Here is an 18,653-nt window from a genome sequence, read left to right as displayed (position 1 = left end):
TTTGATTTATCATTTTAAAAAACATACAGAAGTATGCCATATTAAGATAAATGTATGAACTAAGTAACATTCTATCTTTTTTGCAAACACAATGATTTTTAGTATATTTGCAGAAAATATGGGGAAGCAAAATCTGAATTTATAGTCTCTAATTATGTAATAAATTGTCACCAAATAAAAGAACAGTTTTATAGTCTTCTGTATTTTGTTGCAATTTTAGGTTTCCATTACAACTTATTACTAACTCAAAAGTCCTACAGACTGGCACTGAATCTTGAGCTTACCAGTAAAACGGGTAATGTTTTTCCTCTGCAATTTGGTACACTTTGACAATTGGTATATTAGTAACAAACTTTTTTTACAAAGGTATCTTAACTCAAATATTAAGAATTTACACAAAATGTTGGTTCAGGAAAATTATGCATTTTTTGGATTTGGTAAGGCAATAAATGTTTTCGAAGCTTGTAAGAAACTTAGTAAAATGGTACAAATTATAGGTCTCAAAGTCAAACAGTTCAAGGTGTAAAACTTGACAAATCGCACAGTTTTTGAAACTTTAAAAATGAGTAACTCGGAACTGAAGGACCAGAAAAGTTTAATTTTGGATTTTTCATACAAACAAGTACCATATTATCTTTGTACAAGAAATTAACAAAATCTTGTGATTCCACAAAACAGACTGTTGATGCTAATCTTTGTTTAACATCCTGTACAGCTGTTACATCTCTTCCATCATACAACTTGCTGGGGATGGCGGCAAGTTACCGGTAATTGTGAAATTTCACTATTTAAGATTGCTAACAGAACAAGACAGGTGCCCAGAATACATTCTATCCAAGTCCCATTGCTTAGCATTAAAATTCCAGCAAAGAGAATCAGAAGTGCTGCATGTTTGAGAGGAAATTGTGCCTGGAGGACATGGCAGTGCTAAGTGTACAGATTGCAACAGTTAAACAAAAGAACTTCAAGAGAAATTCAGCAAATTTCTAATAAAGAAAAACTGCAAATACTTATGTTAGTAGCAACTTCATAGGGTAAAGAAAAAATTCAAATGTTTTGTAACAACTGTATACATGGTAAAGAAATCAAGGGTATTATTGACAGAAGATAAAAGTGGTTTCACAAAGTTTTGTCAACTTGGCCGAAAACAGTAGTGTCATAACTATGTGCCTATGTAATTATTGCCAAATGTAAAACTACCAATTACCAACTGAAGATGTAAAAGAATTATATAGAAACTTGTTTGCAATCTGAAAAATTAGGAGTGCATGCTATGTTGCTGTTTTCAGATTGAAGAAAATGACCAGCCTAATATTTTCTTTTTTTTTTTTAAATGGGATGTGGAACCCTTTTAAGATTCTGAAAGTAATTTACATACATTGGATAAATTAATGAAGATGGTCTATGACTTTACTACCTCATCCCAAAAAACTTCAAAACTTACTCCTGCTTAGTTATAATGGATTTTCCAAATAACTATACATGTTTATTTCAGGATATCTGCACAAAGATTTCACTGGCAGAATATTTGAGTTACTTTTTGTCCTTTGGTTGTGTATACTCTTTCTGAGTATAGTTTGTTTTTATCCTTAAGAGTGTGCTAGTTCAGTTCTTTTAATATGTGGCACTCCTGCTGGTCACACAAATCTTATCATTCATGCTGCCTTTCTTTGTGTTCATTCAGTATCCCCTATTACTCATATCTGCTACAAGACCCCCACACTTTGCAACATTTAGTATTTAATGACTTCCAAGTTGCTATGCACATTCTTATTGTTAGATGTTAAAAAGAACAGACAGTCCATATATCACCAGGTCAATGTTTTACAACAAACTGTCCAAATATGTCCTGTAAGAGCAAATAATGGCTATGCAATCCAAACAGAATTAAAGTCTTTTCTTTTAATTGTCTCTTTTCACTTAAATACTTCTGAACTTTTCAAATTCACCTGCCCTACACTAAGAAACCAAATCATACCAGACAGCAAAATCTGGAAGGTGTTACATGCTATCAAGTTTTTGCAAGCAGTGAAAGAAGCAATTTATTAACTGTTGAGTGTGGAATAACCTTTGTTGAAAAACAAACATTGTAAGAAGCAGATAAAAACCTTTTCAAATACTCACAGAAACTTACTACCCAAGTTGTACCATGTATACACTCTTCTATTTATTTAAATTTTATTATGTCTAAACCGTTGAAGTTAGCAGGTATAAAACTTCTACACAACTGTGATATATATTTACGTTGTACATGACATCTGCAAAGTCATGTTTTGATAACATCCAGAAAAATGTAAATAAAAAAATAAATGTATAGATAGTGTGAAACAATAGGGAGGCACAATGAGAATGTCAAAGGTTTCGAATCTGAAAGACACAGATGAGTTGACTATCCATGAAGATTTAACAATTTTCTGCACATTTCACTACCACTGCACTGTTCTTTGTTGACTATCATCATCAGTTATGGGAAAGAAAAAGAGTGACGTGAATGGAGGTCAGTGGCAGCAAGGTGGGGTATATTATTAGGCAATCCTGAAGACCACCTCATGGCACCTAAGTTTGATATTTAGCTTGTGAGAATTTTGGATCTCAATACTCACCAGACTGAATGCAGTCTAGCAGTGTAGAACCGAAGGAGGGAGTCTTCTTGGTTTTGAGCTTGTCAAATACTTCCCTCGTCAGGTACTTTTTCAGCAGAGACTTGCTGTCTGAGGCTTCCAGCTTCTTGAAGCCAGCCTCCAGTTTCTCCAGTACTGCAGCATCAACCATGTTGCTCCCACTGCAAAAGAGTAAACAAATGTAAATAATACTGTACTAACTGCAAAATAATGTACAAATATTTACTTGTTTGAGTGAAGTAATGCAACACCGCTGTCCCTTTCCAAACATTCGTGACGACAAACTAATCGAGTTTAACCCGAGATACAGGATTTTTTGCCAACAACGGTTACATAATAATTAGAGACCCTTGTGTCATTGGATTCCTGCTCTTGTTTAGTCATTTACATTTCGGGCAGTATGGATAGTTTTAGGCATTCCTTGAACATGAAATTAATTTTTATTATGAAATTAATTTTTGTAATGAAATTAATTTTTGTAATATAACATCTAAGCAAATTCCGAAAGTTGTATTACATGATGATAAACTCAGCGCATTATTACCCGTCAGATTTATCTGTACATCGTCAGATAATGATGGCACATTTACTTTTCGAAACTACTTCCAATGACGAGATCAACAGGCGATACTTCCTACTTTTATCAGCACACCATCCGACCATACGGTATTCATGAGATGGCTAGTGACATATGTACATTAAAAATAATTTATTCATCTAGCTGCTGACAATTTTCGAACAATTTCCATTTAGCCCGCTAATTTAAAACAGTCAAGTTTCAACATGCTGCTTAACAATTACGTTAATTGTGCTCTTGCGTTTCTTACCCTTCAATAAAATCAGCCATTTTAGCACATCAACTGCCCTGCAATAATAAAATGTTACTAACAGCGAGACCGACAACTCCAAGCAGTTTCTATCTATTTAATATAGTTACCGGTAACGTCCCTACCGCATTCACACATAGATTCGCACTTTATTTTGCTTAACACTACCTCAACACAGCGCCACACACCTTAACACTAACAGTGAGCAACAAGAAAATTACAGTCTTTGATCACAAACTCTAGCCATTGTTGTTGAGCTACCATTAAACTTACTGCATCGAACCTACACACATACTAATTTATGTCTGATTGTACCATCGTACCACACCAGCAATTAAATTATTTGCTATAATTGATATGTATCTCAAAACAATGCCACTTAAAAGGAATATGTTTAATGTTAATTATTTATTCTTTAAATTTGTGCAACAGTAATATTCCGACATCTTGGCAATGTTCCAGTATTAACAGAAAATTACTTCCAATAGTTTTGCAACTTTTAACGATTTTATGGAACTCTAATGAAGCCATCAGTGAAGATTAAAGCGAAATCAAATTTGTACAGAACTGCAAAATTCCTTTACACTAAATACGGATGGAACTATGTCGCCATGATTATTTAACACTACACCCAGAACCAACATTTTTTACCAACTTTATTGTCAGCAGGTAGTTAGCCTGAGAGCTAAGTCGTTGGAATGATCAACAATGCTCAGTGATCTGTGTGGCACACGATACACACGTAAATGTTTACTGTACAACAATTTTTTCCGTGACGCTTTGCATTCCAGATATGAAACCAGCCTCCAGACCTATTTTCAATTACGAGACGCTGGAGCCATCAGGCGTGTGGAGACGCCCCGACCACACCCTTGGTCCTCAATAAGATGGCCTCCAACCCTTCCAACAAGTTCTCTTCCTTACTGGATTTAAGATTTGACGGCATTTCGTCAAAAACGTTCCTGAGCTGTAACATGTAGAAATTTGGGAACTTATTCCCTATTTTAGATGCCATCTCTAGGGATTGCAACAGTAACTGGAGGGCACTTACGCGCAGCTGAAAGCAAGCTGCGATAATTACAAGGCATTTTGCACATGGGTTCTTCAAACGTGCAACGACGCTTCTAATTCGTTAATTTATGAACAATATTTCAAAAGCTTATTTGGGTAACTGCAGTCAACATCATAACAGCGAGTTGCTGGTAACTTTTTTGTGGTTGAAAAATAAATTGTATAAAAGTATTAAATGGAACTTAGCATCTGAAAAGAGGATGACTAGTCTGCTCTTGGAAGCAAGCTATTTTTGAAGTACATATAGCACTAAAAAACGAGTGTGGGTCAAATGCAGCGTATCTGTCATCGGGCTACAGGAATACTCTAGGAAAAAACAGCTACATTATACTACCGGTGGTGTTGGGGACTACCCCAAGCGCTCGACTAGCCGGCGTGTCTGCCGCCCGCGTCAGTGGAGGACCCTTTGCAATCGATACGTCGGGCGCGGCCAGGCGACCACGAGGCGCCGGGTCCTACCTTTCGTTGTCCGGGGCGGCGCCGCCCTTCACGTCGCTGGGAGCGGCGTCGGCCGGCGTCGTCGCCTTCGATGCGTTCTTGCTGCCCCCAGCGTCGCCAGAGTCCGCAGACGCCGCTGCCGTCGCTGCACCGGACGCCGCTGCTTCAGTCTTTTTATCTTTCGACGCACAGCCACCCATTTCGGAAATTTCACGCACGCGTTCGGGCAAGAAAAGTAGTCTCCCCTTTTTATTTTACTAAAAAAAGGTTTCTATCGTACAAATGATTCCGTGTCGTATAAAAAGTCGAAGTGTGTAAGAAACGAGCTAAAGTGGCACTACAAACTACTAGTCTAGGGGACTATGCTCCCTCACTCACATCACCACCGCCCGCCGGCCCATAGCACAATGACCCTGGCCGGGTAGGCGCGGCGCGACGGCGTTGTCGGAGGGGGTGCCTCGTCCCCCGGCGCGCCCGATCGATAGCAGCTCGACCAATCGCAGACCGCCACACCACGCCTCCTTATCACTTATCACGTCCACATCGAGATATCGACTCGCGGCGGGGAAGAGCTGCTCACCGAGTGGGGAACTGAGAAGAAAGCCGGCATTTCATTTCAGAGGTCGCGTCTGCTCAATTGCACCGCTCACGTGGGGAGACCCTAGCTTGTTGCCACCTGCTAGCACCGTGGGGAGTTTGTCCGTCATCTACTTTTTTCCAACTATATTTTAGGGAAAATTTTCCATTTATTAGTAAAAATTGGAATGTCGAATTCAACATTCGTGTGCCTCGTCCAACTTTATTAGTATGTACGAACAGAAGCACATTCCCAGATATGTGACAAATTAATCTCAATCATTGACAAAACTCAGATGCAACTTCTGTCGATGCATAATGGAACGTCACAAAAAGTAATTATTTTTATGGGCTGCTCGGCAGTTTGCTTATTTCGAGTACTGTGCGCTATTTAAATGTCCTGTAAAGGCGGATCACGTCATTAAGCGCGTTTACATTACTATGCAATACAGAGGGTTTATTATACAACACGAATCTGAAGATTATCATTCAAAGATATTTAAATCAGTTTCAATGTTAATTTTTCGTTGGTGCTTGACGTAACAAGTCAATATCAAACGTTCTAATGGTCTGCAATAAACAATATTTTGCTAATTTGGAATTTTTTCTATAATTGCAGTCACACTGATTTACACTTTCTATATTTCGCTATGGCGAGGCTTCCCAAATTTGTCTGGCGGAACACTGAATCCTGGTACTTTGATGAAACACCCAAGTTTATTTTGAAAGTTAATAAAATGAACGAAATTTAAAAAATAGAAAAAACTTGTTTGTTGAGTGAGTAAACAGTTTTAATTCGTAACTAACATAGAAGTCGTAATAGAATTTAAAAAAGAAAAATGTGGAAAAAGCCGCTATATTAAGTTTTTCGCAGAGCATGTTTTTACTTTCTGATGACCCCAGTTCCCATAGTTTGGGAAACCCTGCTCTAGGAAACAGAGCCCACGCAGACAGTCCACATTTTGAACTACTCAAATTTAAGACAAGTCTCCCCATCCCTCCTATAGAAAAGATCGTGTACAAATTGTTTTTGAGTCGGGGTGTAGAGATTTCTTTTTCGCATATAATATAGCGCTCAGAACCGTATCAGCTGCTTCAGTTTCACACAACTTCGAGCATTTAAAATGATTGTTTAGAGTGGGAATGTTATAGGAACGAAAAGCAATGAAAATAGGCAAATTTTTGAAAGACTCTCAGAAAATTTGTTCCCAGTAATTGTATCGTGGAAATTAAACACTTAGTAGACTATATTGTTCAGAGATGAGCCGCTCAGATCCGCTTGCCTTTTTTTTTACAATAAAAAGTTATAAAGTTAATTAGAAGTTAGAGATCTATGGATAAAGTGGACATGTTTTCTCCCTGATCCAATTGTCCTGGTGTGAGTTGTCAATTACTTTCCCCAAGGCAAAGGCCAGAATATTCTTTCTAATAATCCAAGAATGATGAGAAGCAGCAGAAACGAGAATACCGAGAAACGTAATTGGTGATCACGAAGTAGATGATATTAAGAAATTCTGCTACCTAGGCAGCAAGATAACTCACGATGGACGGAGCAACGAGGACATAAAGCGCAGACTAACACTAGCAGAAAGGACCTTCCTGGCCAAGAGAGGTCTACCAGTATCAAACATAAGCCTTAATTTGGGGCCGAAATTTGTAAGAACGTACGTTTCGAACAGCATTTTGTGGTAGTGAGACATGGACTACGAGGAAACCGGAACAGAAGAGAATAGAATCATTTGGGATATGGTGCTACATAAGGAGGTTGAAAATTAGGTGGAAGGCAAGAAATATACGGAAAACACAAGAAGGCACAGGATGATAGGACAACAGACATCAGGGGATAACTTCCATGGAACTAGAGAGTGCTGAGAGGAAGTCAGAGTTTGGGATATATCCAGGAAATTGGAGAACGTAGTTCGCAAAATTACTCTGAGATCAGTAATTTGGCACAGGAGAGGAATTCGTGGTGGCCCGCATCAAACCGGTCAAACGACTGATGACAAAGGCCTAGAATCGCAATTTTCCCTTTGCTTTGGCATTATTAAGATTTAGTAAATGAGGCATTTTTTCCTTTTGCAGTTCTTAAGTTCAATTTGTGAGGCTTTTTTCTTTTAATACGCGCTAGATTTGTCTGCGTTTCATGACCTTGGTTCATTGACGAAGACTCATTGAGTAAAAAATAAGGCGTCTAGAAAACTTAATTTGGGGCTGTTTACAAGCAATGTGGCGAGCTTTTAGTTTGAGTAGAGAAAGCTAATCGATCTAGCATGACGTGTGTTATAGGCCCCTCGCTGCCCTATATGGTTTTTTCGGATTTCCATCATTGAGTACTGTGGAGACCATTCTGTGCGGGTTCTAAGCTCGCTTGCCGTTTGGTTGGACTTCCCAGAGTAAACAGAAGAGCGGCACAGCAACAGAGTGCCCTCGACGGCCCTTTTATCTCTCTTAATTCACGTGGAACGCTCTTGTGGAACGCGTGATACGCCGAGTGTCTCCTCGCCAGCGACAATAGCGCGGACGTGCTGCGCAAACAGCCACAGCCAATTAACGCTGTCTCGAGCGCCTTCCTGCCCGCCAAGCGGCACTCTTCGTCCCCGAATGAGAGAGAGTTACTGGAAACGGGGACCGGACGCGCCTAGATGCAGTTCAGCTGCACGACGGAAGGCGGCACTGGAATCCCAGCAAAGGGGTGAATAGCGGCCGCTCGAGCGAGCAGGAGTGGAATCAATGAAAGCGGCCACCCGCCATAGGCGGAAGAGCCAGCCAATGAGGCGCAGGACGCCGTTCGACTCTCGGCACGAGCAGAGGGCACTGGACAGTTTACAGCGTGATTCACAGGGAAATTAGTCGAGTGGGCCTCTCGCCAGGTCACGCCTAACGACTGGCGCGTTCGCAAGCGACGGGTCGCGGTTCCCTGAACACGTGAAGCACTGGGGCAGTTACGCCGCTGAACTATTGCCGCACGTGTGTCCGATCCTCTCAAAATAAAATTCGAATGTGCAAAAGCTTCGAAGGTCTAAAGATATTACGTATTGTCTTCCCTAGGGACTTAAATGGCCGCTATGCTGCACTGGAGGGGAGGGGGAAGGTGCACCGTACGTTGCTGTGACATTATGAACTTTTAACTGTCCTGATATTCTTTATGAATCAAACAGTCTGGATTACTCCACGTATTTTATTTATTACGTCTTTTGGCTGCGGCGTTCGTCAGATTAAAACGGGCTACTTATAAAACAACCTTCTGTGCCGGTATCGAAGTGCCGAAGCGGGGCATCCAATCTTGGGAATAGTTTTTATTGATAAATACTCAACGTCGTTTTATAAGTTGAAAATTTAGCTCTGATAATGGTAGCAGGCGAAAAGAAGCAATAAAGTAATATGTTGAGTGATCTAGACGATTTTACTAACAAAGTATCCATAATAATCCGCATACTGAACGAATTTATTTTACTCGCTAATTCGTTTAGAGTGACAAGCCACGACAATCAAATGAGGACGGCTTTGTGGAGGCTGTGAATTTTATTCCATTCCACCATTTCTGCGTTACGTATTTGCTTGACTACCTCATACTTAGCGTCTGTCTACCAAACCCAAAGATCTGAATGATTACCGACGGACACCTGTTCGTACTTCATGGAGTAATGTAGATGCTATTGATGCCAATGGAAAAACCCTTTTGAATATCAGATGATTGGCGATGTCAAATTACCAACATAGTTCGATCCAAAAGCTTGTATCCATCAGTCATGTGATACTAAGTTTCTGCTGCAGACAACAGGTCGTAACGAAACTCGTCTTTTATAAGTCTTTGGTATAGCACGTTTAACAAATACAGAAATGGAATCAGCCTTAGTTTTATTATGAATTTCATAGTCTTGTGAAACTTAAGTCCAGACTGCTTACAGAATTGAAAAAAGTATAGTTCTAATTTATATAACGCATCACTTAAACCGTAGTCTGTAATTTGCTGTGCAAAGTTGGGCAGCAATTTTTATGTGGGACTTGGCAGCTGAAGTGGCCTGCAAGAGCGTATCCAAGAAATGAGCTTATGGCAGTGGGGAGAGGGGATTGGAGGGACGGAAGCTTCGCGTGAATGAGGAAATAGTTATGAGATTTCACGATAAATGGTCGAGACGTTTGCTACTGGACAATATGAGTGGCACATTCTGGATATTTTTGGACATACTGGATCAGTACCACTATCTGATGGGGCAGGATGCGAGTTCCATAATGACGAATATCCTTGTTGTACCGGGAATTGTGTATATTTCTTCAATATCTTATGCATGAAGCTGAGCAGGACATGGGTAGGAACGAAGGTATGTGGATTACAGTTTCTCATCAATCTGTTGGTCTGTAACGACCAAGACCTTCGTTGTGGATGGAGGAGGCAAAATATCCTAACATATTAAAATGGTTTAAAACAGATCGAAAAGGTACCGTACTTGGCGCCCTCAGAGCTTAACATTCGATCCGTCACAAAAACTTAATTGGCATTGCCTTTGCCCAAAATTGAGGAGAAATCAATATATGCCCTCCGAGCAACATGCAAACTGCGTTCTATCAATTAATTCAGGTGGTAACATACCACCTGCGGTTCTAATTAAAGAATTACCCTATGGTTTACTGGACAGTGCTCTTGTTTCGTCTCAGTGACTTATAGAAACACACAATCTTTGACACTGCACCATAGAGCTCAGTGGGCAGGGCAGATAATTAGGCAAGCCAAGCAAGGAGACGGAATGGTGGGAACTCTGCCATTGTTTATGTGAAACAATTTCGACTCAGAATTTCCGTAGTTTTTGAAAATCCTTTAAGGCGCATGCGCGAATTTTTCTTTTGAACCAAAATTGCGCCAGTCGATTTCGTGCCCCAGTACTGCCCCACTGAGCTTGTGCGTGGTTCCTGAGCGTGTCTACGAGACGCTTAGCCGTAACTTCCCGGCGTACTTGACGGGTGCACAATGTCGCGCGGGTTGCGTGCAGCGCCTAAGCTGTGACGTCACGCGGCCGGCTGCTCCTAGCACGCGGCCTCACGCGACACCCGACACCTCGCACAGAACACAGCTCAACGCACGCATCGGCACAGGACTCAGGTGTCAGCTGTTGCTGCCTTGCCTGCCTCTTTCCTACGGGCCGCCCCCGGCAGCTTCCCTGGCACAGCTAATGTGCAGGTGGAGTTCCTTCTTTATGACTAAGGTGCAAGAGCACACTACGAAATTCTTTTGTTGCATGTATTGCATGGATATCCTAAAAATTTATCCAAGAGGGGGACAAGATAACAAAATTGCCATTTTTATGTAACTGGTAGAGAGAGAGAGAGAGAGAGAGAGAGAGAGAGAGAGAGAGAGAGAGAGAGAGAGTAAATTGGCCCAAAAACTAAATTTGACAGTAATTACATTAACATTTTATCTCTAACGACTGATCGGTGTCTACTCAGTTTATTTTAGGTAGATTACCGAAAAGGTAATCGCGTAGAATATGCTCACTAAGTATTTTTACATCATTAATATGATAGCTGCAGTTTAGATTCAACGATCTGAAGCTACACCCTTCTTATGTTTAAGTTCAGAGTATTTAACGATCATTTCATATGAAAACATTTTAATCATATACCAACAACATTAAGTTTCCACCAAATATAACAAAAAATCAGAACGACTGAGAAAACCGGTTGATAGCAACAAAAAATAATCCGGAAAATGCCAGATGAAATTGGAGAAAAACTTGAAAATACCACAGTCTTCCCCATCGCATTCGACAGCGCAAAATCTGCAGTTTAGTAGCATCAGAGAATCACTGCTCCCTACTCCTGCCTACTCACCACCTACTCTTCGAGGACACCTGTGGGTCACAAATACAGAGGCTGACAAACAGAGCTGATTTACCCGACCGTCGGTGTGTTCCTCATGGGCTTGGGCACACTAAAGAAGTGTAGAAGTAGGGCTGAAAATTTCATGACACTAATAAAATAGGAGAACTGTCAATTCGTTTTACCTGGGCGATCTTTCTAATAGAGACAAGTCTTGTTTTCAGGACTTGGCAGGTAATTCGCAGTAATAAACACGAAGGAAAATTTGACACTTACAGCAGTGCTACAAATGAAATACTTCACAGCTGGTGAGCGCTGGGGAAAAATATCTGCTTGAAACTACGTGAAGGAAAGTGTGAAAGTCTAAGTGGAACCAGAGAAAGGGTGTGTGAATATTTAGGCTTTATTTTTATTAACATACGTAACACTTAAATATAGCAAACCATTTGCGGGTATTTGTGACTCACTGCCTGTTACAGTTAATCCAGTAATTTTTCATGAGACTTTCTTTGAAAATCGGCCAGCTCCTGGTATTCACTAGAGCAGTTATCCTGACTCTAAGAACCATGTTTGTCGTTTTCAAATCAATCTGAAAATACAGAACAAATAGTTCGATATAAAACCATTCCTAATTTTTGCAGTGTCAACTAACTATTCACTACAAGCTCAATACTAACGAATTTAACATACGTGCTGGTCTAACTTTGTCTAGTGCTCGAAAGGTCTTCCGTGAAACTGAGTAACTTATCAAGCAATAGATCTGAACATTACTTCAGGAAAGCAATTGTCGTTTGGCCATTCAGCAAATGTTTAACTAGCTTCACTAAAAATCAGCATTCGTGTGTTTACGAGATGATTGGCGTCCACGAGTAGCTAAGGGAAACATGGCAGCTAGCCAAGAAACAGTCTGACAATTTTACTGCTTAGTCGTGGTCGCTAAGACACGTTACCGATGCGGGTAGTTAAGAATACATGTAACCATTTCAACGCCACCTAATTAACGCCTGGCGCTGATTGGAATCCAGAGCAGTCATTAGAAAAACTTCTCCGTTATAGATACAGAGTGGGTTGCTTAAAATATTACACCTCAGGGACAAGTGATTAATGCTTTTTCACAACTGAACAATTTATGTAGCTGACTGTGGCTTTATACATCGCAACATTTCCTTGTTAAGGGGGACATTTCATTCTGTCGGGAGTATTTACCGTCAGACTTGAGATGCGGAGGTTAACGGTCCACATTACCGTTAGAAATAAATTCTTCCCGCTATGGAAGTGGACGTGCTGCATGCAAAAATCATCCGTTTCACTGAGTTAACCATCTGAGGTGGTTTTCTGTAGCTTTCCTAAAACTTTTAGGTAATGCCTGGACAATTTCTTCAGAAATGATACTGCTGATTTCTTTCCCCTTCACCCATCTGAGCGTTGTTTCGTCTCTGATCTAGTTGTAGGCGGGGCATTAAACTTTACTCTTCCATCTTTGTCTCTGGAGCGAAACATTATCTTTCCGAAGTATGTCACTTCAGCAGCGATACGTGATCAAGAAATGTCACGCATTCAATAGCTTCTAGGAACAATATATAGCAGAATTCTGCCTCTGTTCATTCCATTTTACTCAGAACTGTTTTCCTGTGACAGCCATTCAAGATAACGTCTCCACTTTATATCATGTCGAAATCTCGACAAGCTATGTCCGGAACGAATATCTGACGTTTACTTTAGATAACTGATAAATATTTTGTCATATGAAATGATATCTTCCGAAATTGTTTTTCCGTGTACTTCCATGTTTAACAGAAATTACAGAGCACCTAAATGTACTCTTACACCAGTGTTACGCTAAGGTCCTTACGGTGGGTGGCGGAGGGTAATTTTGGGACCGCTATCAATCTCGGCACTCTTCTGAACTCTTAAGTTTTTCTGAATTTCTCTTAGTCATTTCACGAAACTTGTGTTGCTGGAAACTTGTTCTTGGAACGAACGCTCTCTGAATTTCAACAGTAAACCTACTCGTGGAACTTCTTGCAGCATTTGCCATTGGAGTTTGTTCAAAAAATTCCGGAAAAATTACTCATTGTGGCGGGGCTATACCAAATTGTGTTTAGTTTATGGTATGAACTGTTATTCTACGAGAGAGACCTGAAAGTGGAAAACATTCTGGCGAGTGCTTACACCACTTGCAATATATTTTAAAAATTACTCTTTTAAGAGGTTTAGTTAGCCATAAGGAATTAAGTTGCGACGGTGGATACGTTTTAAGTACTTTTAACATCTAACTCTAATATGCACTAACTCAGAGGAAAGTAAATCAGGAATGACGCTACTCAGGAAACTTTCCTAATCATGGTAGTTTTCTGTTTCATACAATTGTAGACGATCGGATTTGTAAGTATCCCTTGTTTGATAGTACAGTAATCGCGACATTTATAAGTGTCCAACTTCGCCACATCTGACAACTGAATAAAAGCTAATTAGAAGCTTAAAATGCGAGAAGTGAATTGTGCTACTCCACACCTAAGGAACGCCACAAGTTTTCCGAAGTTCTCTGAAACAGCTCTCTAGCCAAGAAATATGATTGCACGCAATAATCCTTTTAGACAAATTACTATCTTAAGACACAGTCGCTGGGAAATTTACTGCGAGTGCTGTCGTCTCGCACTCACCTTATCGCGTTCATCGAATTAAGGAAACGCCCGTCAAGTATTGGCCGATATGTCTCAGTTCAGATTACGTTGAAGCTAATCGCGACCAAATAATCCGACAGACGATGCATCACTCGGCTGTGCTGCAGAATGACCATTTAAGGTTCTCTCCCTGCTGTATCGAGCCTCCCTTATTGATTATGTAACAGTGGTTTTCTGATATCCTGTGCTCTGATTTATTGGGATGTTCGAGCCCTAATTTGTCAGGGGGAGATTGAGCAGCCAGCAAATACATCATTCCTCGTAATTGGTGACAAGACGATCAGGCTTTCGATACGATTTATTTAAGCTCACTAAAGTGCCAAGGAATTTAACATAGGTTTCTACGCGTGAGTAGTACAAATAAGAGATTAATCTGTAATTCTGAAAGACGTGTCTTAAGATTTTCTCTGCCAAGCACGGACAATTTGCGATTCTAAGCTGTCTTTCGTATTCGCGATTATGTCAGCGGCTTGTTTATAATTTTTTCTACATTCAGGAATTTGTAGCAATGTCCTGAGCTTCTTGTTTATTGGTGTCCTTTTTCTCGATGCTGTCGGGGCAGAGTGGTTATCGCTACATTTACATGCGACACCAACTTCCGGAAGGTGAAAACCTAATTTGGGAAACCTTTTTTCCGTCATGTTTACTTTTTCAGGCCCGAAAAGACTGTTAGCCTGCCAAATACTTGTTTTCTGGTCTAAAGTGTTTTTCACAAATGGCTTTCGAAAATCAGATGCTGCGTTTTCCCGATTAGTCAGAACGATGCTCTTCAATCCAGTACAGGTAATGGATAACTTCCATTCAGTTTACTACTACTGCTTCTTCGGTGCGCAAGAAGTCCCTTCTTCCAGATTAACTCAGTTTTTAAAACAAAACGAACCTGAAAACCCAACCACGTTCAAAGAACCGGTTGAACTTTTACCAGAGAGTGAAAATCGTAATTGCTGTTTACCAGTCATAAGCGGTATAGGGAGATTTTTTAGAAAACTAGTAGCAATTGAGTGTTACGTCTACACGATTAGGGGCCTATTCTGCATTTAAATGTTCGGTATAGGGCTCATAGAATCCTTTTCAGACTCACTCTACCGTTCCACTCTACAACAGCACGAACGAAAAACTAATAGTCTTTCCGTGCGAGCTTTGATTTATTTCGATGGTCATTTTCCCCTATGTATGTGGTATTCGAAATATTTTTGCATTCAGGAAGAAGTTGGTGATTGAAATTTCGTGAAAAGATCTCACCGCAACGGAGAAATATTTTGTTTTAATGATTCCCACTTCAGCTCCCTTGTCACATCCGTGACACTTCGCCTGCCCCCTCACCATCCCCCATCCACGCCGCCATCCCCGTTCCGCCTATTTCGCGATAATACAAAATGAGTTACCCTTTTTTGAACTTTTATGTCCATTAGTTCTGTCTCTTAAGGATATTCTGCCGCACAGCTATATTCTTCACTTTGGAGGAGTATGGACAAGCATATTTTAAGTAGTCTTTAGTAGACCCGTTGCCTCTTCTAAGTGTCTGGTTCTCCTTCCCCGTAACATTTTCTGTGTTATGTTTTCAACTTTAATTGTTCATAATTGTAATCCCAAGGTATTTAGCTGAATCTACTACTTTTAAATTTATCTGTCGTAACCAAAATGTAATGGAATTAATTTCGCTAATTTGGACGACCTCACACGGGTCTAGTGACCTAGTGGTAAGTGAGTCCCTAGAAATCTGAAGATCGTGGCATCGAATGCCGGTTGAACCGTGGATTATTCTATTCTGTGTAACCTAGCTTTCACCCTCAATGATGTGAAGATTAGTCAGAAAAGCCACGTGCTTCCACGTCAAACTTTAGGTCTCCTTTTTCTGATAGGATTATTGGCTTAGTTCAGAAACACTCATCTAAAAGATATACGCCAGGCCACTGAGCCATACGAAATCGTATTCGGTTAAATTCTATTTTTTACACCATGCAGTTTTTTGTCTAAATCATTTTTGCAGTTCGTTCAGATTTTCTGAGGGATTTACTACACGGTGAACGATAGCTGATACGCTGCAAACAATCTAAGAGCTGCTCAGACCTGTTTTGACTCTTACATACGAGGGAATTTCAAAGAGTAATTTACACATTATTATAACAGGCAGGGAAGCTTGTACTACACTTCAAAGTGACACAGATACACGACACCATTTTTCAACATAATCACCAAGCATGCTTAGTCATGGAGTCATTTCAGCTTGCCTAAAAATTAGAATTCGCATTATACAAGATGTGGACTTCACGTCCGTTCGGCCTTTGACAAATTGGTGGTACCATTTCAGTACGGCTTGACGCGACATTGCATCTGACCCACATACCGCCACAATTTCATGGTGAATGTATGCAGTTTAAACGTTTAGCCCACAAGAATCCTGCTGTCCCGTGTACTTCAACATTGGAGTATCTTACTAGTTGCTACGCCGTTTCAGTCTCATCCGAACCGCAGCACAACTGTCTACAGGAAGCCTGGAACATGTTCACTCTTCTGACAATGCGCCACTCCTGTTTCACAATGATCTTTCTGTGAAATGACATGTGGATGTTACTTTCCGAATCCCTACGTAGATAAAGGAAAGCAGGGCGTCTACAACGCTTCATTGGGGACCCTGGATATCACTAGTTCCACTAGATAATTTCCCATCTGTAACTACGAAATGTTACCTTTTTCTGACCTGAATCTTAAATCCAGTCTCACAACTAAGACGATCCTCAATAGGCACACATTTTGATTAGAAGCTGCTTACGAAGAACGGATGCTGAGATGTTTCTGCGATTGACGGAGAAAGAAGCATCTCTACTGACACGTTAAAGCCATATCCGACATCTGCTTTTCTGAGTCACTGCTGTTCTAATTGGACCACTCATGTACGCCTCAGGGATCTATCCAAAGCTTCGAAGTTTTAACCCTTTTAATTTTGAAATTCGCGTTTCGAAAGCGGTTCTGGTTCGATACTTGCTGGGCAACTGATAATCAGCTTCCGATTGCGACTGAACAGTATGTTCATAAACGATGGTTCTTTTCTTCGTCTTACTAGCACTGTAACTTACCTGGGTCGCTACCAACGCCAATAGTACGGAGAATGGCAAATTAGTGAACCTATTTTGCGGAGAAAACTGTAGAGATCACTTTATTTAAGTGTAATTACCGGACCGGCCGAAACATGCCAGATTTATGCCAAACACAAGAGGACGATTGATACTGGTAGTGTTACCTTCGTGGTACATCTCAGTTCTCATTTGTTTCCCTGACAATCAGACATGATTGGCTCTTAACAGAAACTCTCAGAACATGAAGCGAATTAATTTCCAGAAAGTATCGACATTTCTAGTTCAGTTTAGACTTTACTGATATTAAAAAGTGCCTTGATACCCATTTTTGTTTAAGTTTCAAGCCCAAGCTACTATGCTGAGTCGCAGAATACTTCTTGCCTGCAAGTGACTGCTGCCCGCCCATCTTCTCGCAGACCCTGCAATGACTCACTGATGTACTCTGCCGTGCCCCTCCCCCCCCCCCCCCCCCCAGCAAAAAAATCCGAAGTTACACCCAGCCACCACAACATCCTTCCACCACTGCCTCGCACGCCTCATCTCATTCGCATCTACAAGGGAAAGCAATTTGCCACGGCATCCCTGAAATTTACAAGTCGTGTTCTGCATTTCGCTTATAGCTGTTCACATGCTGCCGGCTGCGGATGGGAACAGCGAACAGGTGAGGACTCAAATTGTCATTCTTAAACTGTCAGATTTCGCAGCAAGACTGGTCGGTTATCGATCCAAGACACGATTTGTATCCGTATGAAGCTAGGCGTTCATGTTAACGAAGCTTTACATCGTTAAGTAGATGTTAGTGGCAATATCTAGTGGGAACTCATTCGTCTACCGCGTAATTAGTAGGAATATTTTCAGTCCCATTCTGATCTCATATCTCGCAGAGAAACTGTATAAAACTTTTCCTGTCTAAAATATCTTACCATTACAATTTTCTTTTATCTTCAGGAAATTAGTTATATGCAAATGATGTAAGACATCCACTCGTTTCTTCTATATCTCAAGACGAAAACTATTATATCTCACAGGAAGATCATTGTTTACTACGTGATTCACCAAGCAATATTAAGATACTGCAACAGTGGAGATTCATCTTATCGCATCTAATAGTTCTTTAGAGGGTCCACTAGATTTCAGAAGTTCAAATCAAATAGCAACGTGACAGTGACAAAGTAAAAGCAGCTTTGTGCGAGATTCCATGCTCTTACACGTCATTACCACCTTACGCAGTTACAATTTAGGTAATCCTGTTTCACTGGTCGTGCCAGTTGAATACAGCAATTATGACAGCAGTAGTGTGTCACCTTCACCTCGAGTGGTCCTGCCACCCGATAGAAATGACTCACGCTGTCTGAACGACCGGCCGTATTTCTGTACACAGTTTCACCAAGCGACGCTAAATAGCGGCAACCCTGGCTTAACAAGGACTTTCTTCAGACCGAACGACATTCCAGCCGCGCTGAATCATGCTTGCAGTTATGCCTTCGTGGGTGGGAAACGTCACAACACTTTCCTTATGTAAGTCACCTATTATTTACTCAACTG

At 40.7% G+C, this 18,653-nt stretch overlaps 1 protein-coding gene across 1 annotated transcript in view; it reads right to left on the bottom strand.

Moving 5' to 3' along the window:
• LOC126091429 (arginine kinase) overlaps nt 1–18,653 on the bottom strand; it is a 37,643-nt gene that overhangs the window by 6,655 nt on the left and 12,335 nt on the right. The window contains exon 2 of the mRNA XM_049907061.1: nt 2,604–2,782. Coding sequence (XP_049763018.1) covers nt 2,604–2,772 — 169 coding nt within the window. The 5' untranslated portion in view covers nt 2,773–2,782. The remainder of the gene's footprint in view (nt 1–2,603; nt 2,783–18,653) is intronic.

The sequence above is a fragment of the Schistocerca cancellata genome, chromosome 1 (assembly GCF_023864275.1).
Source record: "Schistocerca cancellata isolate TAMUIC-IGC-003103 chromosome 1, iqSchCanc2.1, whole genome shotgun sequence".
Classification (NCBI taxonomy): domain Eukaryota; kingdom Metazoa; phylum Arthropoda; class Insecta; order Orthoptera; family Acrididae; genus Schistocerca; species Schistocerca cancellata.
The sequence above is the reverse complement of the archived record's forward strand: the minus strand, read 5'-3'. Positions and strand labels throughout refer to the sequence as shown.